The sequence below is a fragment of the Urocampus carinirostris genome, chromosome 17, assembly GCF_059441175.1.
Source record: "Urocampus carinirostris isolate Australia breed hairy pipefish chromosome 17, RoL_Ucar_1.0, whole genome shotgun sequence".
Taxonomy (NCBI): Eukaryota; Metazoa; Chordata; class Actinopteri; order Syngnathiformes; family Syngnathidae; genus Urocampus; species Urocampus carinirostris.
This window is the reverse complement of record NC_142365.1, coordinates 22,004,246-22,023,133: the sequence shown is the minus strand read 5'-3', so window position 1 is coordinate 22,023,133 and position 18,888 is coordinate 22,004,246. Positions and strand designations below refer to the sequence as shown.

At 40.2% G+C, this 18,888-nt stretch overlaps 1 protein-coding gene across 1 annotated transcript; it reads left to right on the top strand.

Moving 5' to 3' along the window:
* Positions 1-483: 483 nt before the first annotated feature.
* On the top strand, positions 484-15,389 carry LOC148349518 (uncharacterized). The gene is made up of 8 exons (XM_088321497.1): positions 484-556; positions 2,975-3,142; positions 3,230-5,333; positions 6,708-6,736; positions 8,278-8,436; positions 8,524-8,590; positions 9,372-9,476; positions 12,819-15,389. Exons 2-8 carry the CDS (start codon positions 3,000-3,002, stop codon positions 13,575-13,577), a joined length of 3,366 nt encoding a protein of 1,121 aa, XP_088177623.1. The 5' UTR covers positions 484-556; positions 2,975-2,999; the 3' UTR covers positions 13,578-15,389.
* Positions 15,390-18,888: the final 3,499 nt, after the last annotated feature.

Here is an 18,888-nt window from a genome sequence, read left to right as displayed (position 1 = left end):
AAAAAGTGCTGGAATTTGGCCATGAAAAAGGTGTACGAAGCCTGCTTGAAACCCACACTTTATTTCTTTTACCCTCTACATCACAGCTTCATTTATTGCAACATTTTAATAATTGGCTTGGATTTTATTGAAGTCCGATGCTCTTTTCGCTAGGTTTGAGTGTTGGGTTGACCATTGCACTGACATAATAAGGGCATCTGGATCAATAGGTTGCCACACACATAGAGTGAGTATTACGGTTTCTTTATTCTTCTTTAATTTCTCATTGTGGATGATTGAATATTTAAAGCTAGAATAATAAACCTAATGTTCTCGTGTTTGTTTTTTCATTAGTTTCATAAAGTACATTTTACTGTACGTACCTCTGCAACTGACCTTTTGGTTATCGGGTGAGACTACAGTCGATTAAATTGTGTGTGTGTGTGTGTGTGTGTGAAGCGGAATCACTGTTCGATTAGAAAGGGAATCACGAACAGGGCGTCATTTTGCTTTGGGTACACATAGCCTTAGTCAACATTTCTCTCCGTTTCATCCTGGTAGCTGCCAAAGACTGTAAGTAAGTCAACCGAATTAGTCGTGTCATGTTTTAAAGGTAGGAATGTTAGACTGTGCATGTATTTCTACGTTTTTCATTTCATTTATTTCATTTCATTTATTAAGTTCATTCAAAAGTATGAACATTTATAAATGTATAATTAACAAATTTGATACCTAGTAGTCTTTTGTATTTTTTTCTAGAGTTTTAGCATTAAGTTAATTCAACTTTATACGTATATGAATGCTTTTGCTAGTTTGTAATAGTGTAAATGTGTTGTTTTCTAGAGCATAGGTGTCAAAGTCAAATGGACATAAGACCAAATACAAAAAATGACTGAACAAATGTTGAAAAAAACTGAAAATTATGCATATAGTCTAGTGAACCTAATTTAACCTACTTAAACCCTAACAAACACATTCCAATATGATTAGATAAATAAAGCAATATTTTCTTATGGCTCTGTCGGTAGTCTGTAATTCTGGCAGTGGGCCGTGTATTTCACACCTAGGCCTTTAGTGATGTGTCACTCGCGAACAAACTGACTATGAGCTGGTTCCCTACTAATCATGAGTTTGTTCCTTTCACTTGTAATAGGCCAATATACAGTACATGCTTTTTTTCCAGGGATTCTGTGTTGTTGACTTTAAATTTGTTAAGTATAAAAAAAGGTTTAAATTGTTTTATATTTAATCTTTTTTTGTGGTTCTGAAGATAGTTTATGTTTTTGGTGTTTTTCAGGGATGATGTGTTTTACATAACAAATGTAAAATCTATTTTTGTAGTTGAGTTTATTTAGCCAATCGGATTTTGAGTTGACAATGTGAAGGCCTTCTGGGAGGCCCCAGGAAACATCAGCCGGTAATGTACCAAAGTTTAAAATCTATTATTCTACTAATTTATCCATCCATCCATTATCTGCACCGCTTATCCTCAGTAGGGTTGCGGGGGTGCTGGAGCCTATCCCAGCTATCTTCGGGCAGTGGGACACCCTGAACTGGTTGCCAGCCAGTCGCACAGCACACAGAGACCGACAACTCACTCGCGCATTCACACCTAGGGACAATTTTAACCGGCCAATTAACCTGGCATGCATGTTTTTGAAATGTGGGAGGAAACCGGAGCGCCCGGAGGAAACCCACGCAAGCACGGGGAGAACATGCAAACTCCACACAGGAAGTTTGATCTCATGACCTCAGAACTGTGCCGCACACGCACTAACCACTGCGCCGCCGTGCTGCCCCTCTACTCATTTATAATAGCATTTATTTTTTTTCCCTCAACATTAAACTTTTGACCCATTTAAACTCTGAACCTTTTATAATAAACAACTTCAATGTCAAGCAACACAGAATCTCTGAAAAACACTAAATAAGATGTTAATTAAAAAGATTGACTTTTTAGTGGAGCTGTTGGAGCTACCAAACCCCACCAGTTTCATATGCACATTCACCAAACCCTTTCTTTAGTGTAATATATATATATATATTTAAGACGATTGTTCCCTGTAGCAGCCCCTTATCACGGCAAAACGAACAGACACCACCTTCTCAACAAGCCAAAGTAGGAAAGAATCGAGGTTCAATTAAGATGGAGTAGCTGTTGGAGTATGTGCAGAAAAATAAAACAAGCAGTAAAACTGGGTGCTATTTTTTTCTTTTTTGAGTGAGAAAGGTCTCTGACAAACATTTCTAAAGGCCTCCTTTCTCGAAGACTGATGCTACAGGACACGGTCTTCCAGATTTTTTTGTGAAGGCCTCTTAGCCTGGCAACAAGTAATGGCTGAAATGTGATTGGTTAAATGCTTGAATATGAAAGCACATGTCTGGAAGCAGCGCAACCAGGGGGAAAGCAATGAAAGGAAGTTGACAGTCAATTTGGAATTATTTAATAAGTATTTATGGACAAAATATGAAGAAATCACATGCTTCAGATATTATTTAGGCCATCAGAGAAGGCCCTGCAATCTGAAATCCCCATAACATGAAACTTAAATTAATAAAACAAGAATTATTCAGGAACCGTTTGTAGCCTTTATTTTCTCTTTTTGCCAAAGTGGGCTAAATTAGGTCAAAGAAAAAAATATTAGCAATTTTTGTCATTTACTCAGATTAAATATTTTTCAAATTGAATTGTAATACAATAAAGTGCAAACATCAATTAACCAAAAATAAGTGTTTCTTCAAGGCAAAGTTATGTACAGTAAAAAAAAAAGTACACGATTCTAGGAGTATAATAAAATTGTTAATCAAGACAATCTCAGGGTTGTTGAAAATCTTCTTGGGGGCCGGATTTGGCCCTCGGTTCTTGACTTTGACTTTGTGTTGTAGACTCTAGCATTCAGAGATTGAACAAGTGTATGAAAATCTGTATGAAAATCTTGCTGTTGTGAATACCTCCAACCGGACAATTATTTACCACTTTCCACCATCCCAACAGATAATTTAGCTACACAAAATCCAAAATGCACCAACACCACAAATTCACAAACAAAAAATCAAATGCCCAATTTCAAGAAATGAAGCACCAACGCTCCAAGCAAAACCATCATCCCCTTCAGGATCATCATCAGCACAAGTTCCATCAGTCAGATGAAGAAAATCAAGAGTCAGTTCATTAAGATACTCACTGTTGATTTTTAAATAAGATGTATTTCATTTCATTTTAAAATCCATGTTCTATTTTTGGAAACAGCAGCCACTCAACAGCAGAAGACAGCTTACTCAGCGATCACATCAATCATCACCGTCCTCATCGTTATCACAACAAGTTAAGCCATGACCGGCGTTCTCTCTCTGAAACTTCCGTTACGTCTTCTTACGGTTCCACTTTATCCACATTCTCCTCGTCGTCAACAACTGCATCTTCTTCTTCTTGTTCTTCATCATCCAAATCCTCCACTACCTCTGCATCTTCTTCAAGTATGTCATCCGAGAGTAGCGATGAAGCCGAAGACAGATTTCTCTTAAGGAGACCACAGCATTCCCAGTCTTGCAATAATATTTCTGAAAAGTCCAAATATGTTGAGGAAGGAGAAGACACAGAACCTTTGGTTGCTCCCCGGAGTCACTTAGGCAAGAAAAAACAGGCTAAAGGCAAGTCTCCTCACGTTGGTTCCAAGCAAGGAACCCAAATGAAGATGCATGAGAGCACTAATTTCCGCAAATCCAAATCCATGGAGGCCCTCAGTCACCCTTCAGAAAAAGACCTGCATGCAACTGAGGAAGAACAAGACAGAAGAAAAAATGAAGCCAAGAAGAATTTAATGAAGGAGAAAATGAAGTTCTCTGCATTCCTTAATGAGATCACTCGCCAAGTGCTAAGCCCGATGAGACTCACTACTCTTGGTGTTACCAAATTTCAGAAACCAAGCAACGTGGATCCCTCCTCCGTTCGATCCAGAAAGTCCAAGAGCAACACCGATAAAACCCAGCAGCAGAGGAGTCGGCCTGTCAGCGCCGATTCCGTGGACTCTCGCCGGTCAAAATCCAAATCATCCAGCCGCCATTGCAGTCAACGCTCTCCAGACTCCCGGGAAGATCTGCAAGCGCAGGCTAGAAGCTGCACTGACGTAAGCTGTTCGGAAGGACACCCGTCATGGTCTCAAACGTCTCAGCATCGTCCAAGTTCACCCCATTTTAAACAACACCGCCGTCGCAACCACCATAGCATCCGGAAAAACCCAAACGATCATGGACACCTTAGAAACAAAAGTCCTCATCATCATCGTAGATGCTTCAGTCCGGTCTTTGATCCCAACCCTGGAGATTCTGACAGTTCTGGTTACCACCACCACCACTACCACAAACAACATCCTTGTAATGACTTTGAAGGCAACCATGATGGAGGCCGCCACAGTAGTTCAAATAATCCCCGTCACACTGACTACTACGACCCGATCATTCACCAGAAAGGTGACCATTATTATCATTATCTTCATGGATACTACAACCGCGAGGTTCTTCAGCATGGAGATCGTCACTTCACAAAGAGTCACAAAAACCGAGCGCCCCCTGCTCCACAAGTCCGCAAAAGCTCATCGCTGCACCGCAAAGACCTTTCAAGTAAAGTACATCGCAGTCATTCTAATACAAAACGTTCAAAATCACCTTGTCATGAAATCCAAACACAAAGCTGTGACCAAAGTAATAAGCCCCATTCAAAGCATCAGAATGAAGACCATCATGGCCTTGATCAGCCTCATTGTGGAAAAGACCAGCACCGCCATAGTGTCCCTCATAGCGATCGTCAGCAGGGTCCAAATGGAGAAGGAGGCCCACATACTCACCAGAGGGTAACATCCAGTCAGTTTGGGGGTCATTACGGGACAAGTCATCACGGAAGCCACCACAGTCCGAAACGTCCACATCACCACGGGAATGAGAATAGCGAGTCGCATCAACCAGAAGACAATCAGAGACAAACTTCCTGTCAAGAGCAGAACTCTGGAGCCCACCACAGGCCAAACCATGCAGATCACCACAATAATCGACATCAACATTCTCATGGAGAACATCAACATCCAAGACATGGACATAGAGATCATCACCACACCAGTTCATACGGTCAGCATCACCGACATGAAGGCCACAACAGCCGTATCCATCAAAAACGTACTGGGGAAACGAGTCATCCCGAGCCTAGGAAATCCAAGTATGAGCCAGAACATGGTGACACTCTTTCCACACGCCATCAAAAGGGAGGGGTTTCTTGTCAGCTGGACCCAACAAAGAAAACGACTACCCCCAACAGGCGGGATGAAGAACAGACTGACTTCACCGGACCATCACTACCGAAAGTAAGTTTCAATCTAATAATGATTCTATTTAACCAAATTGTTTCCATGTTCAGCGTGTTTGATTACCAGGTCATGCAAGGGTTTAAATAGTGTGTTCTTTTATCATTTTTTTTTAAAATGCATGCCTTTTGCAGTCATTTGTCATCCCATTACGGAACTACACTGCACAATGAAATGTGATCTTAGTCTAACTCTGTCAAGTACCCTCTCAGGGTGGTGCCGAAGCACAGCGAGGAAACACAGATTAGTTCAGTAATGGAGGTATTTATTCGGACAATGTTAAGTACACTGGCACTCAGGGTAGGGCAACAATCGTGGTCCGACATGCAGGCAAGGGATCTGTGGTCCGGAAATCTCACTCAGTAAAGCTGACAGTCCACGGGTTTGGCAGGCAATACTCGTGATACGGAAAGAGCAGGCAAGGGTTTGGTACACAGAGAACAACAAGGCTGTGGCAAGAGGGTTTAGGCATAACAAGATAGGCAACAAACTAGCACCAAGCCAATGAAACTGAATGTTTAAATAGTGAAGAGGGAGAGGTGTGATTGGAGGGTAATCAGGTCAAATGACACCAGTTTTGGGGCAAAAATCAGAGCCAGAAAGAGAGCGACCAGTTTTTTTAACCAGTGAGATCTTCCGTAGTGTGTAGCTGGTTATGACATTGCAAAATATCACTCTATTCTTCAAGATCTTTACTTTTTTTTTAGCCGTTTAAACTATAATATTCATCCATATCAGGAGCTAGCGGCCGATTACACTTGTTTTCTTTTTTATCGTAATTACCTGCTCATGAGGTAGCACAATATATTTAATAACTTAGTTTGTTTTGATGAAGCTGTTGAAGATTGCACTGAAAATACTAACATGAATAAAATAAAGTAAAAACATTGCCCTTAATTTTTTTTAGGAATTGTAATTTTTTTGCCCTGTTAGACAAAAAAATATGAAAAAAAGTTACAACCTTGTATCAAGAAATATCCACTGGGATTGAATTTTTGTGAATTTTTCTTGAAAAACAAAATAAAATGTAGAAAAATTCTAAAAACAGGCTACAATATATTTAGTCAAATTGAAAATGAAAGCAGAATTATTCACTTGTATTACTCCCTGAGGTACAGTTACCACAAATGATAAATGCTAACAATGTATAATTTAGGCAACATGTATTTCAAGCTTTAAAAAAATTCTGTGAATTAACTTTTGAATACTTTTGATAGACTGTGTGCTTTAGATTTTTTTTAATCGGAACCTTTGGCCCAGAAAAGGTGGGTAAACACAGATACCATCTTCCTTAATTATCTAGAATTACTCATTTTAAGCTTCGTCTTTGTACATAAAATGGTCACTGAGTGTTTTCTGTTTTCTCCTCAACAGGAACCAGCACATGAAATGGACAAGGTGATGTAAGTGTGTCCAAATTGTTTGAGCATCAGTTGAAAGTAGAGATTATCGCCACTGTTGGGCGTGCAATTGTAAAACAATAATTAGTTCCTAGATACTTGATTTAGCTCAGTTACCAACCAGATTACTTACACCAAAAGGTTTTACTCCGAAAGTAACTATCTAGTTACAAATTACCAAATATACTTGCATAGACCCCAACCCCCTATAACTGCTTTAAAATAGCCACATAATAAAAGAAATAGCTTTCATAATTTTGTGCAATCTTGAGAGTTTGCAAGGGAATACTTAGCCAAGACACCCCATATCCATTCGGTCTCTGGGCTTTACAGCTCTCAAAGACGTTTTGTTTCATTCTCCAGTCAGGGCTTATTGCAAAAATTGTTTAACAAATAAAAAGGTCAAAATCCAGCGCACTTTTACGATACATTCTGTGCTTGCCCCATTGCATTGGTTGTTTTTTTTTTGTTATTGTATAAGCCACAACCCTCTACCCAAGTGCTATCTACATTTCACTACTCGTGAAACACCTCCAAATACACACAAATAAACTGACCTCCTAGTTTGAGTATTTCATCTTATAGTTATAAATTTGGCTTGGATGCACGTACAGACGCTGTCCGACCTACGGACGATCGTTCGTAAGTTGAATTTGTTCGTAAGTTGCTTCAGTGCTATATTTTGTATGTTTAAGGTTTATATAAGTATGTTTAAGGCTTGTATAAGTAACCTGTATTGTTTTGTACTGAAAAATAAACATTTCACAAAATAATATGCTCTATATAGATAGATTAAATTATGTTTAACTTACTTTTGGAAGATTAGCTTCAACAGTTAGGCGACTTCCTCCTCAGTGGTGAAAAGTGGCCTAATAATAGCGATCCATCATTTTCTCAACCGCATCAAGCTTTCTTAGTCCACTTTCATTTCAAAAGAAACTGCTTGCCTCTTTATACTTTACACCAACCATATATAATGGCTGTGCAATACAGTAAACAAGAAAAATGTCCAAATCTTAGTGCGCTGGAGATTCAGTACAGTATGTTTACACACGAACTAGGAAGATTTCTTCTTCGGAGTGGATGCTGGGTGAGCTCTCACAGCGCCAAACGCCGTTAGCGGCGGAAAGAAGCACTACAGTACTGTCCTGTACTGTACTCGTAAAAAGGTGCACTCTATAACATCTAACTTACAGAAATGTCCGAATATTTTTCAACATCCCGAAAAAAATGTTCGTATATACCATTTTTCATAACTTGAATTTTCGTAAGTAGGGGAGCGTCTGTATATATGGTAGGGAGAATATCTGAATGAGGAGAAATGTTGCCTCCTTGTACCTGGTGCTTGATACAGCGCCACCATAACTGTATTCAGTTGTACTTAGTAGGTAGATGTAAACATGCCAACCCTTGGTTCCAGGTGTAATGAGGATTGTATGTGACAATATGAATGATGCAGAATTAATTAACTGGGAGATAAAATCATTATCTGCGTTTAAAGGGTCACTTTGCCTTGGTTTCATTTATCCAAATGTCCTCTCAAGGAGCCTACATGAAGAAAATGAAGGCCTTCAAAAAGGTCTATTGAAGTCAGCAGTCCAGATGGAATGCTTTGGAGAATTTTTAAACAACCACAAGCTTTTGGAGGAGGAGCTCCAGAGGACACGTGCGGAATTGAGCGAGCTCACGGAAAGTTTCAAAATGTAATCATCAATACGGCATCACGTTTTATCATTTCCACGTCATGTTTGTAAATAACAGATATCTGTGTCCTTTTGTGTTGTTCTTAGACTCCACGAGAATTGTTCATCAACACAACAGACAAATAGCCTACTGGAGCAAAAGCTAAACTCTGTGGTAAACAAAAGAAATCGAAATTGACGTTCCAGTTCCCCCTTTACAGCCTACGTCATCACCGGATCCCAACAGGATGCGTGCGCATTGTTGACCCGAATCAGCAGGAGTAACTGTTTGAGTTTGAATAGAGCGAGAGAAGATTTGTATGTTGAGTTGCGTTTTTAGAGTCACAATTTCCAAAAACAACGGTCCCAGCAGATGGGTGTACCGATGCACAAATCGCAATTTTAAAGAACACATACTCTTTTCCAAAAGCACCGTAATAGCCTGTGGCTGCGAGCCATAAAAATAACACACTGGACTGAAGACATCATTAGGTCTGTGTTTGCGGTGCTAGTTTAATATCCGCTAAGTTATTGTGGGGATCTGGTTTGAGTCTCTAACTTTAACACCGAATGCCTTAATAAGTGTAAGTAGGATAACTTTTGGAGAAATGCTGAGTGTTTTCTACCGATGTCTACTCTAGACTGCAACTTTGCTACTACTGGTGCTAGCTAGTAGATATTTTAGGATAATATTAATCATAACAACAATAATACCATTATTAACATTATTAGTAATGTAGACTAAATATAATATATATTTGATAATAATACTGCTTGCACAGAGTACGATCTTTTCCTGTCAATTGGCCGCTATAAACTGATATGAATCCTGCTCTTCTACTTCAACAAAGCGTGCGCAGCTAGGCTACGGCACACTTGTGTGCAAACATGGAAAGGGGTCTCTTGTTACATATCCGATACTTCTTGATGTTGGAGTTCTATTTCCTGTTTGACAGACTCGGAGCATGCAAGGTGAGCGCGAGAGGTTGAGCCGGCGGATTTCAGCATTGACCGATCAACTGGCCGGAGCTAAATTCATCAAGAATGTAGACACAATAAATGTAAGACCTCCAAATGAGAAGTTAACAATGTCTACGTTTGAGACATTCGGCAGAGACTGAATGTAGAAATCCTTTCGTAATTTGGAAAATTAGGAGGACAACATTTTCTACCAAGAAAATAATTAAAGTTAGCAAAACTGTCTTCAAGATAGAACATTTTTTTTTTAGTTCTAAGTACAGAGGTTCCTCTACATATGAGCTTAGTTTGTTCCAGGAGCTTGCTTGTAGCTCAAATTGCTCACAGAACAAGCCAATTTCCCTGACATGAGAAAATTAAAAACGAATTGGTATAAGGTAGAGCGCTCGTCTTGGGATCAAGAAGTCGCAGGTTCGATTCTCGGCTCCCCTGTGTTATATGTCTTTGGGAAACATACTGAATCACTATTGCCCCCGATCGCAGGTAGTTGCCTTGAATGGCTGACGCTGCTATTGGTTAGTTAGAGTGTAAAAGGGAAAAGTGTGAAGCGCATTGTAAAGTGCTTTGGGAGGTCTTCATTGACTTGAAAAGCGCTATATAAATGCAGACGTTCCTGTACTCCGAAAACGATCCCTGAATAGCTATAAAACACATCTTCTTGATCACTAAAATACATTTAAATAATAATTAAATATGAAAAATAAAATAGATAATATGATGTTGACAAAATGCAATTTTTTTATGAGCACTTAGGGTAACAATGGCGTGTGTGTGGTGCAGAAGTACTGGAGGAGTAATGGCGCACGACTTTTGATGAGACATAATCGCCTTTGTAGTTGCCAGCTTCTCAGGTTTCTTCTCCTCTTCGCTGTTTATTTAGCAAAAGGAATATAAACTCGCTCGCAATTTTTTGCAAAGAAGCGCTGCGTAAATGTTTTACGGCTTTGTGATTGACACTCTGCTTTACGATTGTACTCACTGGCTCATCGGTTTCCTTTTTTTCTAAGACACCTTAACGTTTCCCTTTCATAAACTCAAAGCGAAGGTCCAAAAAGGAGATGCTAGAAAATGTGATTAATAACTGCAAGACCCAGCATTGAAAATTACAATTTTTTTTAATTTGATTTTTTTTTGTTTATAGTTTTTGTTTTTTGTTTTTTTCAAAAAGTGGTTGAAATGTTTTTTTTGTTGTTGTTGACATTCTTTATTGGGTGCTATCGTTCGGACAGATTCTGGGTGGGAAATTTGTATAGAAGCCCAACCCTCAGGTGAGAACTTTCACAATCGCACTTTCACAGTCGTTGGCAGAGCCAAACTTGTTACCTTGGACTGGATTTGTTATATATCTATAAGGAATTAGATATAACGAGGTTCTCATTAAATTTTACCCTAAAAGATTTTTGGAGGCAATTGTTCAATTTTCATCTCCGAAGGACTCCTATAACACCATCTAAGCAGTTAAAAATATCGTATGTTTTCTAAATCTGGGTCTTACGGGACTAAAGATATGCCATCAAAACAAACCTGCTGTGGAATAGAGGTACTCTACAGGTATAACCAAGGTAATGGAATCAGATGCCTGATGGTGGGAGGCACATGTTTAAACAGGACCGAGCTGATGGCGGTGAGCTTTTACAAGCGGTCTTGAGCAGTCTCTAGTGGTAGCCTTTGGGACTGCTCATAAACTGAATATGCCTTCACATAACGAGCGAGATTTTAGTTTAAAAAAACAACTTGTGTATCAAAATTCGCGTGCTGTATAAGTGCTCTTATAAAGAGGTACCACTGTACAGTGATACCTCAACAAACGAGCTACTCAAGATACGGGAAATTCAAGGTACGAGATTTCTTTTGAACAAAAATCTTTCGCGACAATCGGAGAAAAGTTACGAGAATTTCCAAATGCTACCACCGGAGACCGCTCGAGACCCTTTACAGCCAACATCAACTCTAATTAGTTAGCGCGTGAGTTTCCAGCCATACGGAGCTGATCTTGCGCCCTGTGTTGTTTTTTTCTTGCTTTATGTCTCTTGTGTAAAAAGTAAGTCATTTTATTATCATCTTAATCATCTAATTAACAGTCCATGCGGCCCTTTACTGCCTGGATTGTCGGGGCACTACTGAAAATGCAACTCTGGACAAACTACTCCCCTGCTGACGGTTTCTGGCCTGAATTTGGGGTGTGGCAAAGTTGACACTAGTCCATTCCTTAATGTTGTCGGCCCAGTTCTTTTTCTGTCTTCCTCTCCTTCTGCCCCCTTGGACTCTGCCCTGGAAAATGATCATGATTAGGCCTGATGATATTGTGCCGTGACCATAACATTGCAGTCTTGACTTCTTTTGTGTTCCTCGGAGGTTCCAATGTGCCCCTTGATGGTGCTGCACACTGTTTTGTTTGTCACATGGTATATATAGCTGATGCCTGGAGGTTTCCTATTGCGTCGCATCGCCATGGCCTGGATTTTTCTTTCCAGCTTTCCTGTGAGAGTCCATGTCTCGAAGAAGATAGATGGTTCTCACCCGTTCCTTAATGTGGCATCTCCAAGATATTTACATATGGTGACTGGTTCAAGGTCTACGTGATTGATGGACAGGTTTCTGGTGATACCTTGGGGGTTGTCAGTAGTTACACTTGTTTTTTTCAGTTTGACCAGATTGACCAGATCCCTGAGCCCATGTTCTTCTCCTGCCAGTCCGGCAATATTATCAGAAAAACATAGGTTAGTGACGTTATAACCACCAATGCTGACTTCATGTTGGTCCATGGCTTTGATAATGATCCTCTCAAGGAAGATGTTGAATTAAGTTAATATCACACACCAATGGTACCATTAATCACTGTAACACTGTTGGCATCAGCGTTTAGCTCTTCAATGGGAGATTAGTTCCTTGAATTTTTCTTGTCAATGCAAGGTACAGTAACATGGGGTAGTGGTAAAGGTCTTCCTACCACGCAATCTAGGTGTCTTCCTACCAGTCACACACTTGATAAAGCCAATCTGGTAGTTAACTGAAGGTGCGGTCCTTTTTTACCTGGGGGATGACTGAGCTTGTATGAAGAGTGAACTGTTGTCTTATATCATGTGGTGTGCCTTCCTCAGGTACAGCCCGGTGGCGCCCACTTTTACTATATTTTTATGTTCAATTAGTATTTGAATGTGTTTTCAGTTATCAGGAAGATTATCGCTATTAAGGGTTGACTTAGATGGTTTTGGGAGGCAAGAAATAGAATAATTGGTTTTCAGTTTTTTTGTATCGGGAACATTCCTTTGATAAACTAGCAATTTTAGGTACAAGCATGGTCCGGGAACAAATTAATCTCATATGTAGAGGTATCACTGAATACATTTATTTTACTTAAAATAATGGGGTAAGGATTTTATTTAAACAATGTACTCCATTTTCAAGCATATTCTCAATTTCAGGTCAATGCCATGCTGAGCAAAACTGAAGACTATTTTCATCCAGATGATGTCCTCAATCAGATTATGCTCCCAGTGGCCCCTCCCCCTGTCCAGTTCATGGACAGCCAAAACTACGAAACTGTAAAGGCGACTGGCCAAGAGCAGTGTCTGGGTTCGGTTCCGGAGGAGGAGGAGTCCGACTGGTCGGAAATGGGTGAGGAAATCCCTCGATTTGTACTGACGGGCTCCAACAGAAGTCAGATTCGGATGTGCGGGGACAAAAACGCGGAAAAAGACAGCGAGTCCGGGTGTGAAGACATTTTCCGGCTTCCGTTTCCCCGACCCCTGCAAATACCTCACCTCCAGTTTACCCTCCACAATGAGATCTTTCCTCCACCGCCCAGCATAGCCGGGCCCAACCTCGGCTCGACCGTATTGATCAGGTCAGCCAGCCTGGAGGAAATCCCGCTGGCCTGCCATCAAATGCCAAAGGAGCTGAGAGGAATGGAGGCCATGATGGACCTCCACCTACCCGACGACGAAGCTGGTGACCATTTTGATGACGAGATCATTCATCATTGGAGAAGCAACAGCGACAGGGATGACAGGGCGACTGAGGCCGAGAGCGCCCCCTGCAGTCTGCAGTCGGTGGAACAGCCCAACCAATTCATGTGCGAGCCAAGACCCAATGAGGAAATATGTCGGAGCAGGTCGGAAATGCTTGGCTGGAGTGGAGGGATTGCTGAAGAAGTGCTAGGAGGGGAGCAAACTCAACTATGACACAGATTTTCCACACCTCTAATACAAGAAGTGTTGAGAGCAATACTAAAAAAACAGTAATTGGTTACAGTTACCAGTTATTTCATTTAAAAATAATTAAGATACGCCCCAGATTACTGACACCGAAAAGTGACACATTACTTTAAAATAAACTATCTAGTCACAAATAACCATATATACTCGCATAGAGGCCGATTTTGGGTGAGATTTCTCTTTTTGGAATACATAGGTACATACAAACATATATACTCACATACAAACATATAGTTTGGAAAAGACTAACCTCAAGACTAACTTGTTCTGCTTTAGGAAAGTTGAATGTTTCTGGGAAAGCTGATGAGTCAGCAAAACTAAAACTGCTGAGTCAGCTTTTTGGGCAGTTTTCACATCTGGGGTGATCTATTTGACTGCCTGTAAAAGATGGTGTTAATATTCAATGTCGTTCTTATTTGGGAGAGTAGAATGGGAAAAATATTGAGTCCGAAAAACCAAAAGTGCCGTGTTAGGAGTGACCTACCTATTGCATGTGATTGGTTGTGATCTGGGCCAAACTGTCTGGGGTAATAGAATATCTTTATGGTAAAGCGGCTGCGTCGGCAAAACAAAAAAAAGGCAACTCGGCTTTTTGGTGCATTTTTCACATCCTGGGTAACATCCTGCTTGTGAAAGATGGTGGTCATATCTTAACTCCATGCTCCTTTTAGAGATGGACACACAAACAGACAATCAAACAATTTGACATATACATACTTGGGTCTCAAACATTAGGAATATAAAAAAATATGTACACATACCTCTGGTAGCAGTGAACTTTTCACATCGTTTGGCTTGTGCAATTTTGAGAGCTTGCAAACGAACACTCCATATCAATTTTGTCTCTGGGCTTCAAACCACTTCAATATCTCCTTAATTTCTGGGTACTGTCCAAGACATTTTCCTCTTTCTCCAGGCATGTTGTATTGCAAAAATTAATTCTCATATAAAAACAAAAAACAAAAAATAAGCAAATCTTTTCCGTTGTGTAAGCGACGGCCCCCTCATGTGCTGCCAACCTTTCGCTACTGCTGGCACACAACCCCGGTTAAGGTCACCAATGATCAGCACCTGGCAATGGACTCTGGCGCTTCAACACCGGTCATCACATTTGGGCTCCGGTGCTGTGGAATGCTCTTCCCCCTAAGATTCAATCTGCAACCTCCGTGGAACCGTTTAATTCTCGGCTTAGAAACACTTCTATTCTATAGCTTATGAATGACCTATATTTCATGTTGACAATATCTGTGTATTGTTTGTTGATGCCCTGGCAAAATCCATTGCAGCCTGGTGATCCTGGAAGGGAGATTACGTTATGTGTGGGCCCCTTCTCAAGGTTTTTTAATTTCTAATGCTGATGGTTTTGAGATTTCCCTTGCCTTCAGGTAGGTTGTAGATCAGGGGATGGTGTATTAATAGTCTGCAGTCAGTACAGCCCTTTGAGAATTGTGATTAAGGGCTATACAACATAAACATGACTTGGCAATCTAAATATCCGCAAATACGGGTGGAAGTTCTGATTTCAGAGCTTCATTTTATAGTCTAACATTCGGCTTACATGTGAGTATATACGGTAGGGAGAATATCTCCATGAAGGGGAGTTCAGCGCACTTGGACTCTCTGCTTAAAATGGCGGCCTCAGAATTGTATTTAGTTGTGCTTTGAGAGTATATATAGACATGCTCAGGAAATGCAGCGTGGAAAGCGAATCGATGGTAGTATGTGACAAATTGAGTAATACGGGAGTACTCACCAGACAGTGAACACTGAAATGATTTACCTTTACACTTTACACCAACCATATTGAATGGATGTACGAGATATTAAACAGGAAAACGTCTAAGTACCTAGCACGCTGGAGATACAGTATAGAATGTTTACACACGAACTAGGAAGAGGAAGCAGATTTCTTCTTCGGGGTGGATGCTGGGTGACCCCGCGCAGCGCCACACGCCGGTAGTGGCGGAAGGAAGCCCCACAGTAATGTCCTCTATGTGGAAAAAGGTTCACACAATACAAAACTTTCCGGATATTTTTCGATATCCCAAAATAAATGTTCGTATCTACGTTTTTTCGTAAGTTAAATGGTCCAAAGTAGGGGAGTGTCTGCACTTGTTACCGAGAAAAGTAGTTGCATTCCAGGATCGCGTTCCTTTGTAGCGTGTAAGTCCCAACACTGATTGTAATCAAGATACCAAGTGTATTGTTTGATTACTACCAAGAGTTAATTTTAAACTGGAAAGAAACATGTACAGTAGACAATAATATATATATATATATATATATATATATATATATATACCACAGCCATATCCCCCAAGTGGGAGGTGGCTAGAGTCATTTCTGACTTTTTTGGGAGATTGATTCATAAAGGGGATTCCCAGCCCCCTCTCTCAACTCAACTGAGGTGTTGGGAGTCATTAGGTTACCAAACCCCCCCAATTCCAACCCCTAATGCTGAACGCCTAGCAGGGAGGCAACGGGTACCAATGTTTAAGTCTTAGGTATGATTCGAGTCTTAGGTATGACCCTTTTCCTTTGTTTCTTTACTTAAATTTTGTCTGATTAAGCAAAATTGCAAATATGAATATTTCCAATTTTTTATGCCATTGTAGTTTTGATTGTAAAATGTGTGTTTTGTCAGAGAAACCCTAAACTACCCTGACTACCGCTTGTAAATTCTTATTGTGATAGCAAAATATTATGTTAACTTATCCGCTGTTAGTCAACATTATTTTTAAAAGAGCTGGCACTCGAAAGGTTAAGTGAAATTCTGATTAGAAATAGCTCCGCATGTTGTGCTTTTGTTGGTATTTCGAATCATGGTGATGTAAAAAAAAAAAAAAAAAAGAAATTATTTTTCTGTTTTTTCCCAAACCTGCCTCAAGAATTATGCAACATCATCTGGTGTGGCCATGTAATACCATTAATCCAACACATCAAATAAATACTCTATTAAACTTTTAAATGTTAGTAATTGCAAAGTGTTTTTTATGTTTCATTGGTCCTCTGAAGATTTGTTTCTATTGGTTGTCAAGTGTTTTGAACTCTATGATTGGCTAGCAAGTTACCCTGGATCAGGGTTTTTTAACTGGTGAGTAGGGACCCAAAAGTGGGCCGCGGGCCTTTTCTTTGGCAAACTAATGTTATTTAAAAAAGAAACAGGGGCGGAGGTTCAGGATTCAAGCTATCGCAGCGATCCCCGTGTGGAATTTGCATGTTCTCCCCGTGCCAGTGTGGGTTTCCTCTGATTTTACTCCCGCATTCATGCATGTCAGGTTAATTGGCCGGTCCAAATTGTCCTTAGGTGTGAATGAGCAAGTGAGTTGTCTCAGTGTGCCCTGTGACTGGCTGGCAACCGGTTCAGGGTGTCACCTGCTCACTGCCTGAAGATAGCTGGGATGGGCTCCAGCACCCCTGCGACCCTACTGAGGATAAGCGGTGCAGATAACGGATGGATGCAAAAATAAACAGAGTCAATGACACTCCTTAACATTAGATGGTGGTATTGCCCTTCAAAAGCAAGTTGTTGCTTAGTTGTTTAGTTCAACCAAAAATAAGTTCTAAAAGGAACAAGGACGATCGCAAACGATGGAGACTCAAAGAACCAAAAAGCATACTTTTTCTTCTCTAAGAAAAAGAATCAAAATAATTTTGTTTTTATGGCTCTTTGGGTCAAAAAAGGTTCCCAACCCCTGTTATAGATCAGTGGCCATTCCGCTTATCTTCCACTCACAGTAGACGACTGTAGGGGCGCTTTACAAAATAAAAAGGATGAAGTTGTTCCTTCACCAGAGTCAGAGTTTCGCCAAGATCAGTATCCATGTTTACAGATTAAAAGAGAAATGAAAGTGAGATTAACCCCATTAAATATTATTCGGGAATATAGCCACATTTTACTCACCAAAATCCTTTTTTGTGCAAAAAAACCCATCCTCCTTTTATTCCCTCAAGAAGATCTCATTTACTCTCTCAACAGATTCTCTCTGAGTTTCACTTCAATAAAGAATTCTTCTATTGTCATCAAAGCTAATGCTGAATGTCGAGCTTTCCCGTCATTTCTGGCATACGTTTTTTTTTTTTTTTTAAATCATTATTTACGGCGGAAAATTTCTGTTTAACAGAAGCAGTGGACAGAGGGATATTTTTCTACACATTTTTGTTGAGATACTTAGGTTAACGCGCCCTATATAATCAGTTTGTTTAACCTAACTCCTTAACTCTGAATCTGATTGGCTAAACCAACAACTTTATTGTCACTTATAATATGCTTCAAAGTCTGCGGAACTGATTGTGAAGGCCTTCAGGTAGATCTTTGACCATGGCAACAAGTCATGGCTGAAATGTAATTGGTTAAATGCTTAAATATGGAAGCACACATCTATAAGCAGTGTAAACGGGGGAACAGCAGTAAAAGGAAGCTGACAATTTTGAATTATTTAATAAGTATTGACGGAGAAAATATAATTAACATCACGATTCAGATATTGTTGGGCCAGGAGAGAAGGGCCTTGCAGACCCTAATGGGCCACCACAGGATTTGGATTTTCTTTTTCAAAATTGCTGATTCTACACTACATATACTGTAATGCATATTACTTATACAATTTGTATGTAACGTATTACTGTGCTGAATGTGTGCATATGAAGAGTGAGGCATACAATTCTCTTGCAGAGGGCGAAAGTGAAAACATTCATTAATTGGTGCACACCTTAACCCAAAACAATTGAATTAGTGAAAGTATGGGCAAGATCCCAGCAGCTTTTCTTCTTGTAGCATAGACTTATCTTTTCAAAATGTTAGATTACTTTCTATTGATGCTTTTATTCAAAAGGAGCCTTTCATAGATTTTACAAATAGAATACGTTTTTTTGTATCTGCCTTTGCCAGGACCAGAACGGAAACAGGACCCACTTGCGTAACGTTACTCACAGTTTAATTGGGAAGAAGGGAAAGGAGTGCACACATGATCCAGAGATTGTTGGTCGCGGGGGAGTAGGTTGCTTCTGTGGCGAGCAATGGCGGTGTCGGGAACAGAAAAAAGTCAAAAACCAGGAGAGGAGAGTGGCCGTGGTCGAGATAAAAAAAATGGATTGTTATTCAGGGCGGGAGAATAGACGTGGTCGAGATCAAAACGGGTCGTACTTCAGGACGGGAGAGCAGACGTGGTCGAGATCAAACAGATCGTAGCGGGAGAAAAACAAGAGTAAAAACACAGGACAGGCCAAAAAGGGCTTGCCGTGTAAAAAGGGAGATTCGCAGACTGACCGAAAAAAG

Bases quoted from the DNA above. Each gene is read 5' to 3' on its own strand.
- LOC148349518 (XM_088321497.1), top strand. From the start codon at position 3,000: ATGCACCAACACCACAAATTCACAAACAAAAAATCAAATGCCCAATTT. The intron at 5,334-6,707 runs GTAAGTTTCAAT...TCTCCTCAACAG, and splicing joins CCGGACCATCACTACCGAAA to GAACCAGCACATGAAATGGA. The intron at 8,591-9,371 runs GTAAACAAAAGA...CCTGTTTGACAG, and splicing joins AGCAAAAGCTAAACTCTGTG to ACTCGGAGCATGCAAGGTGA.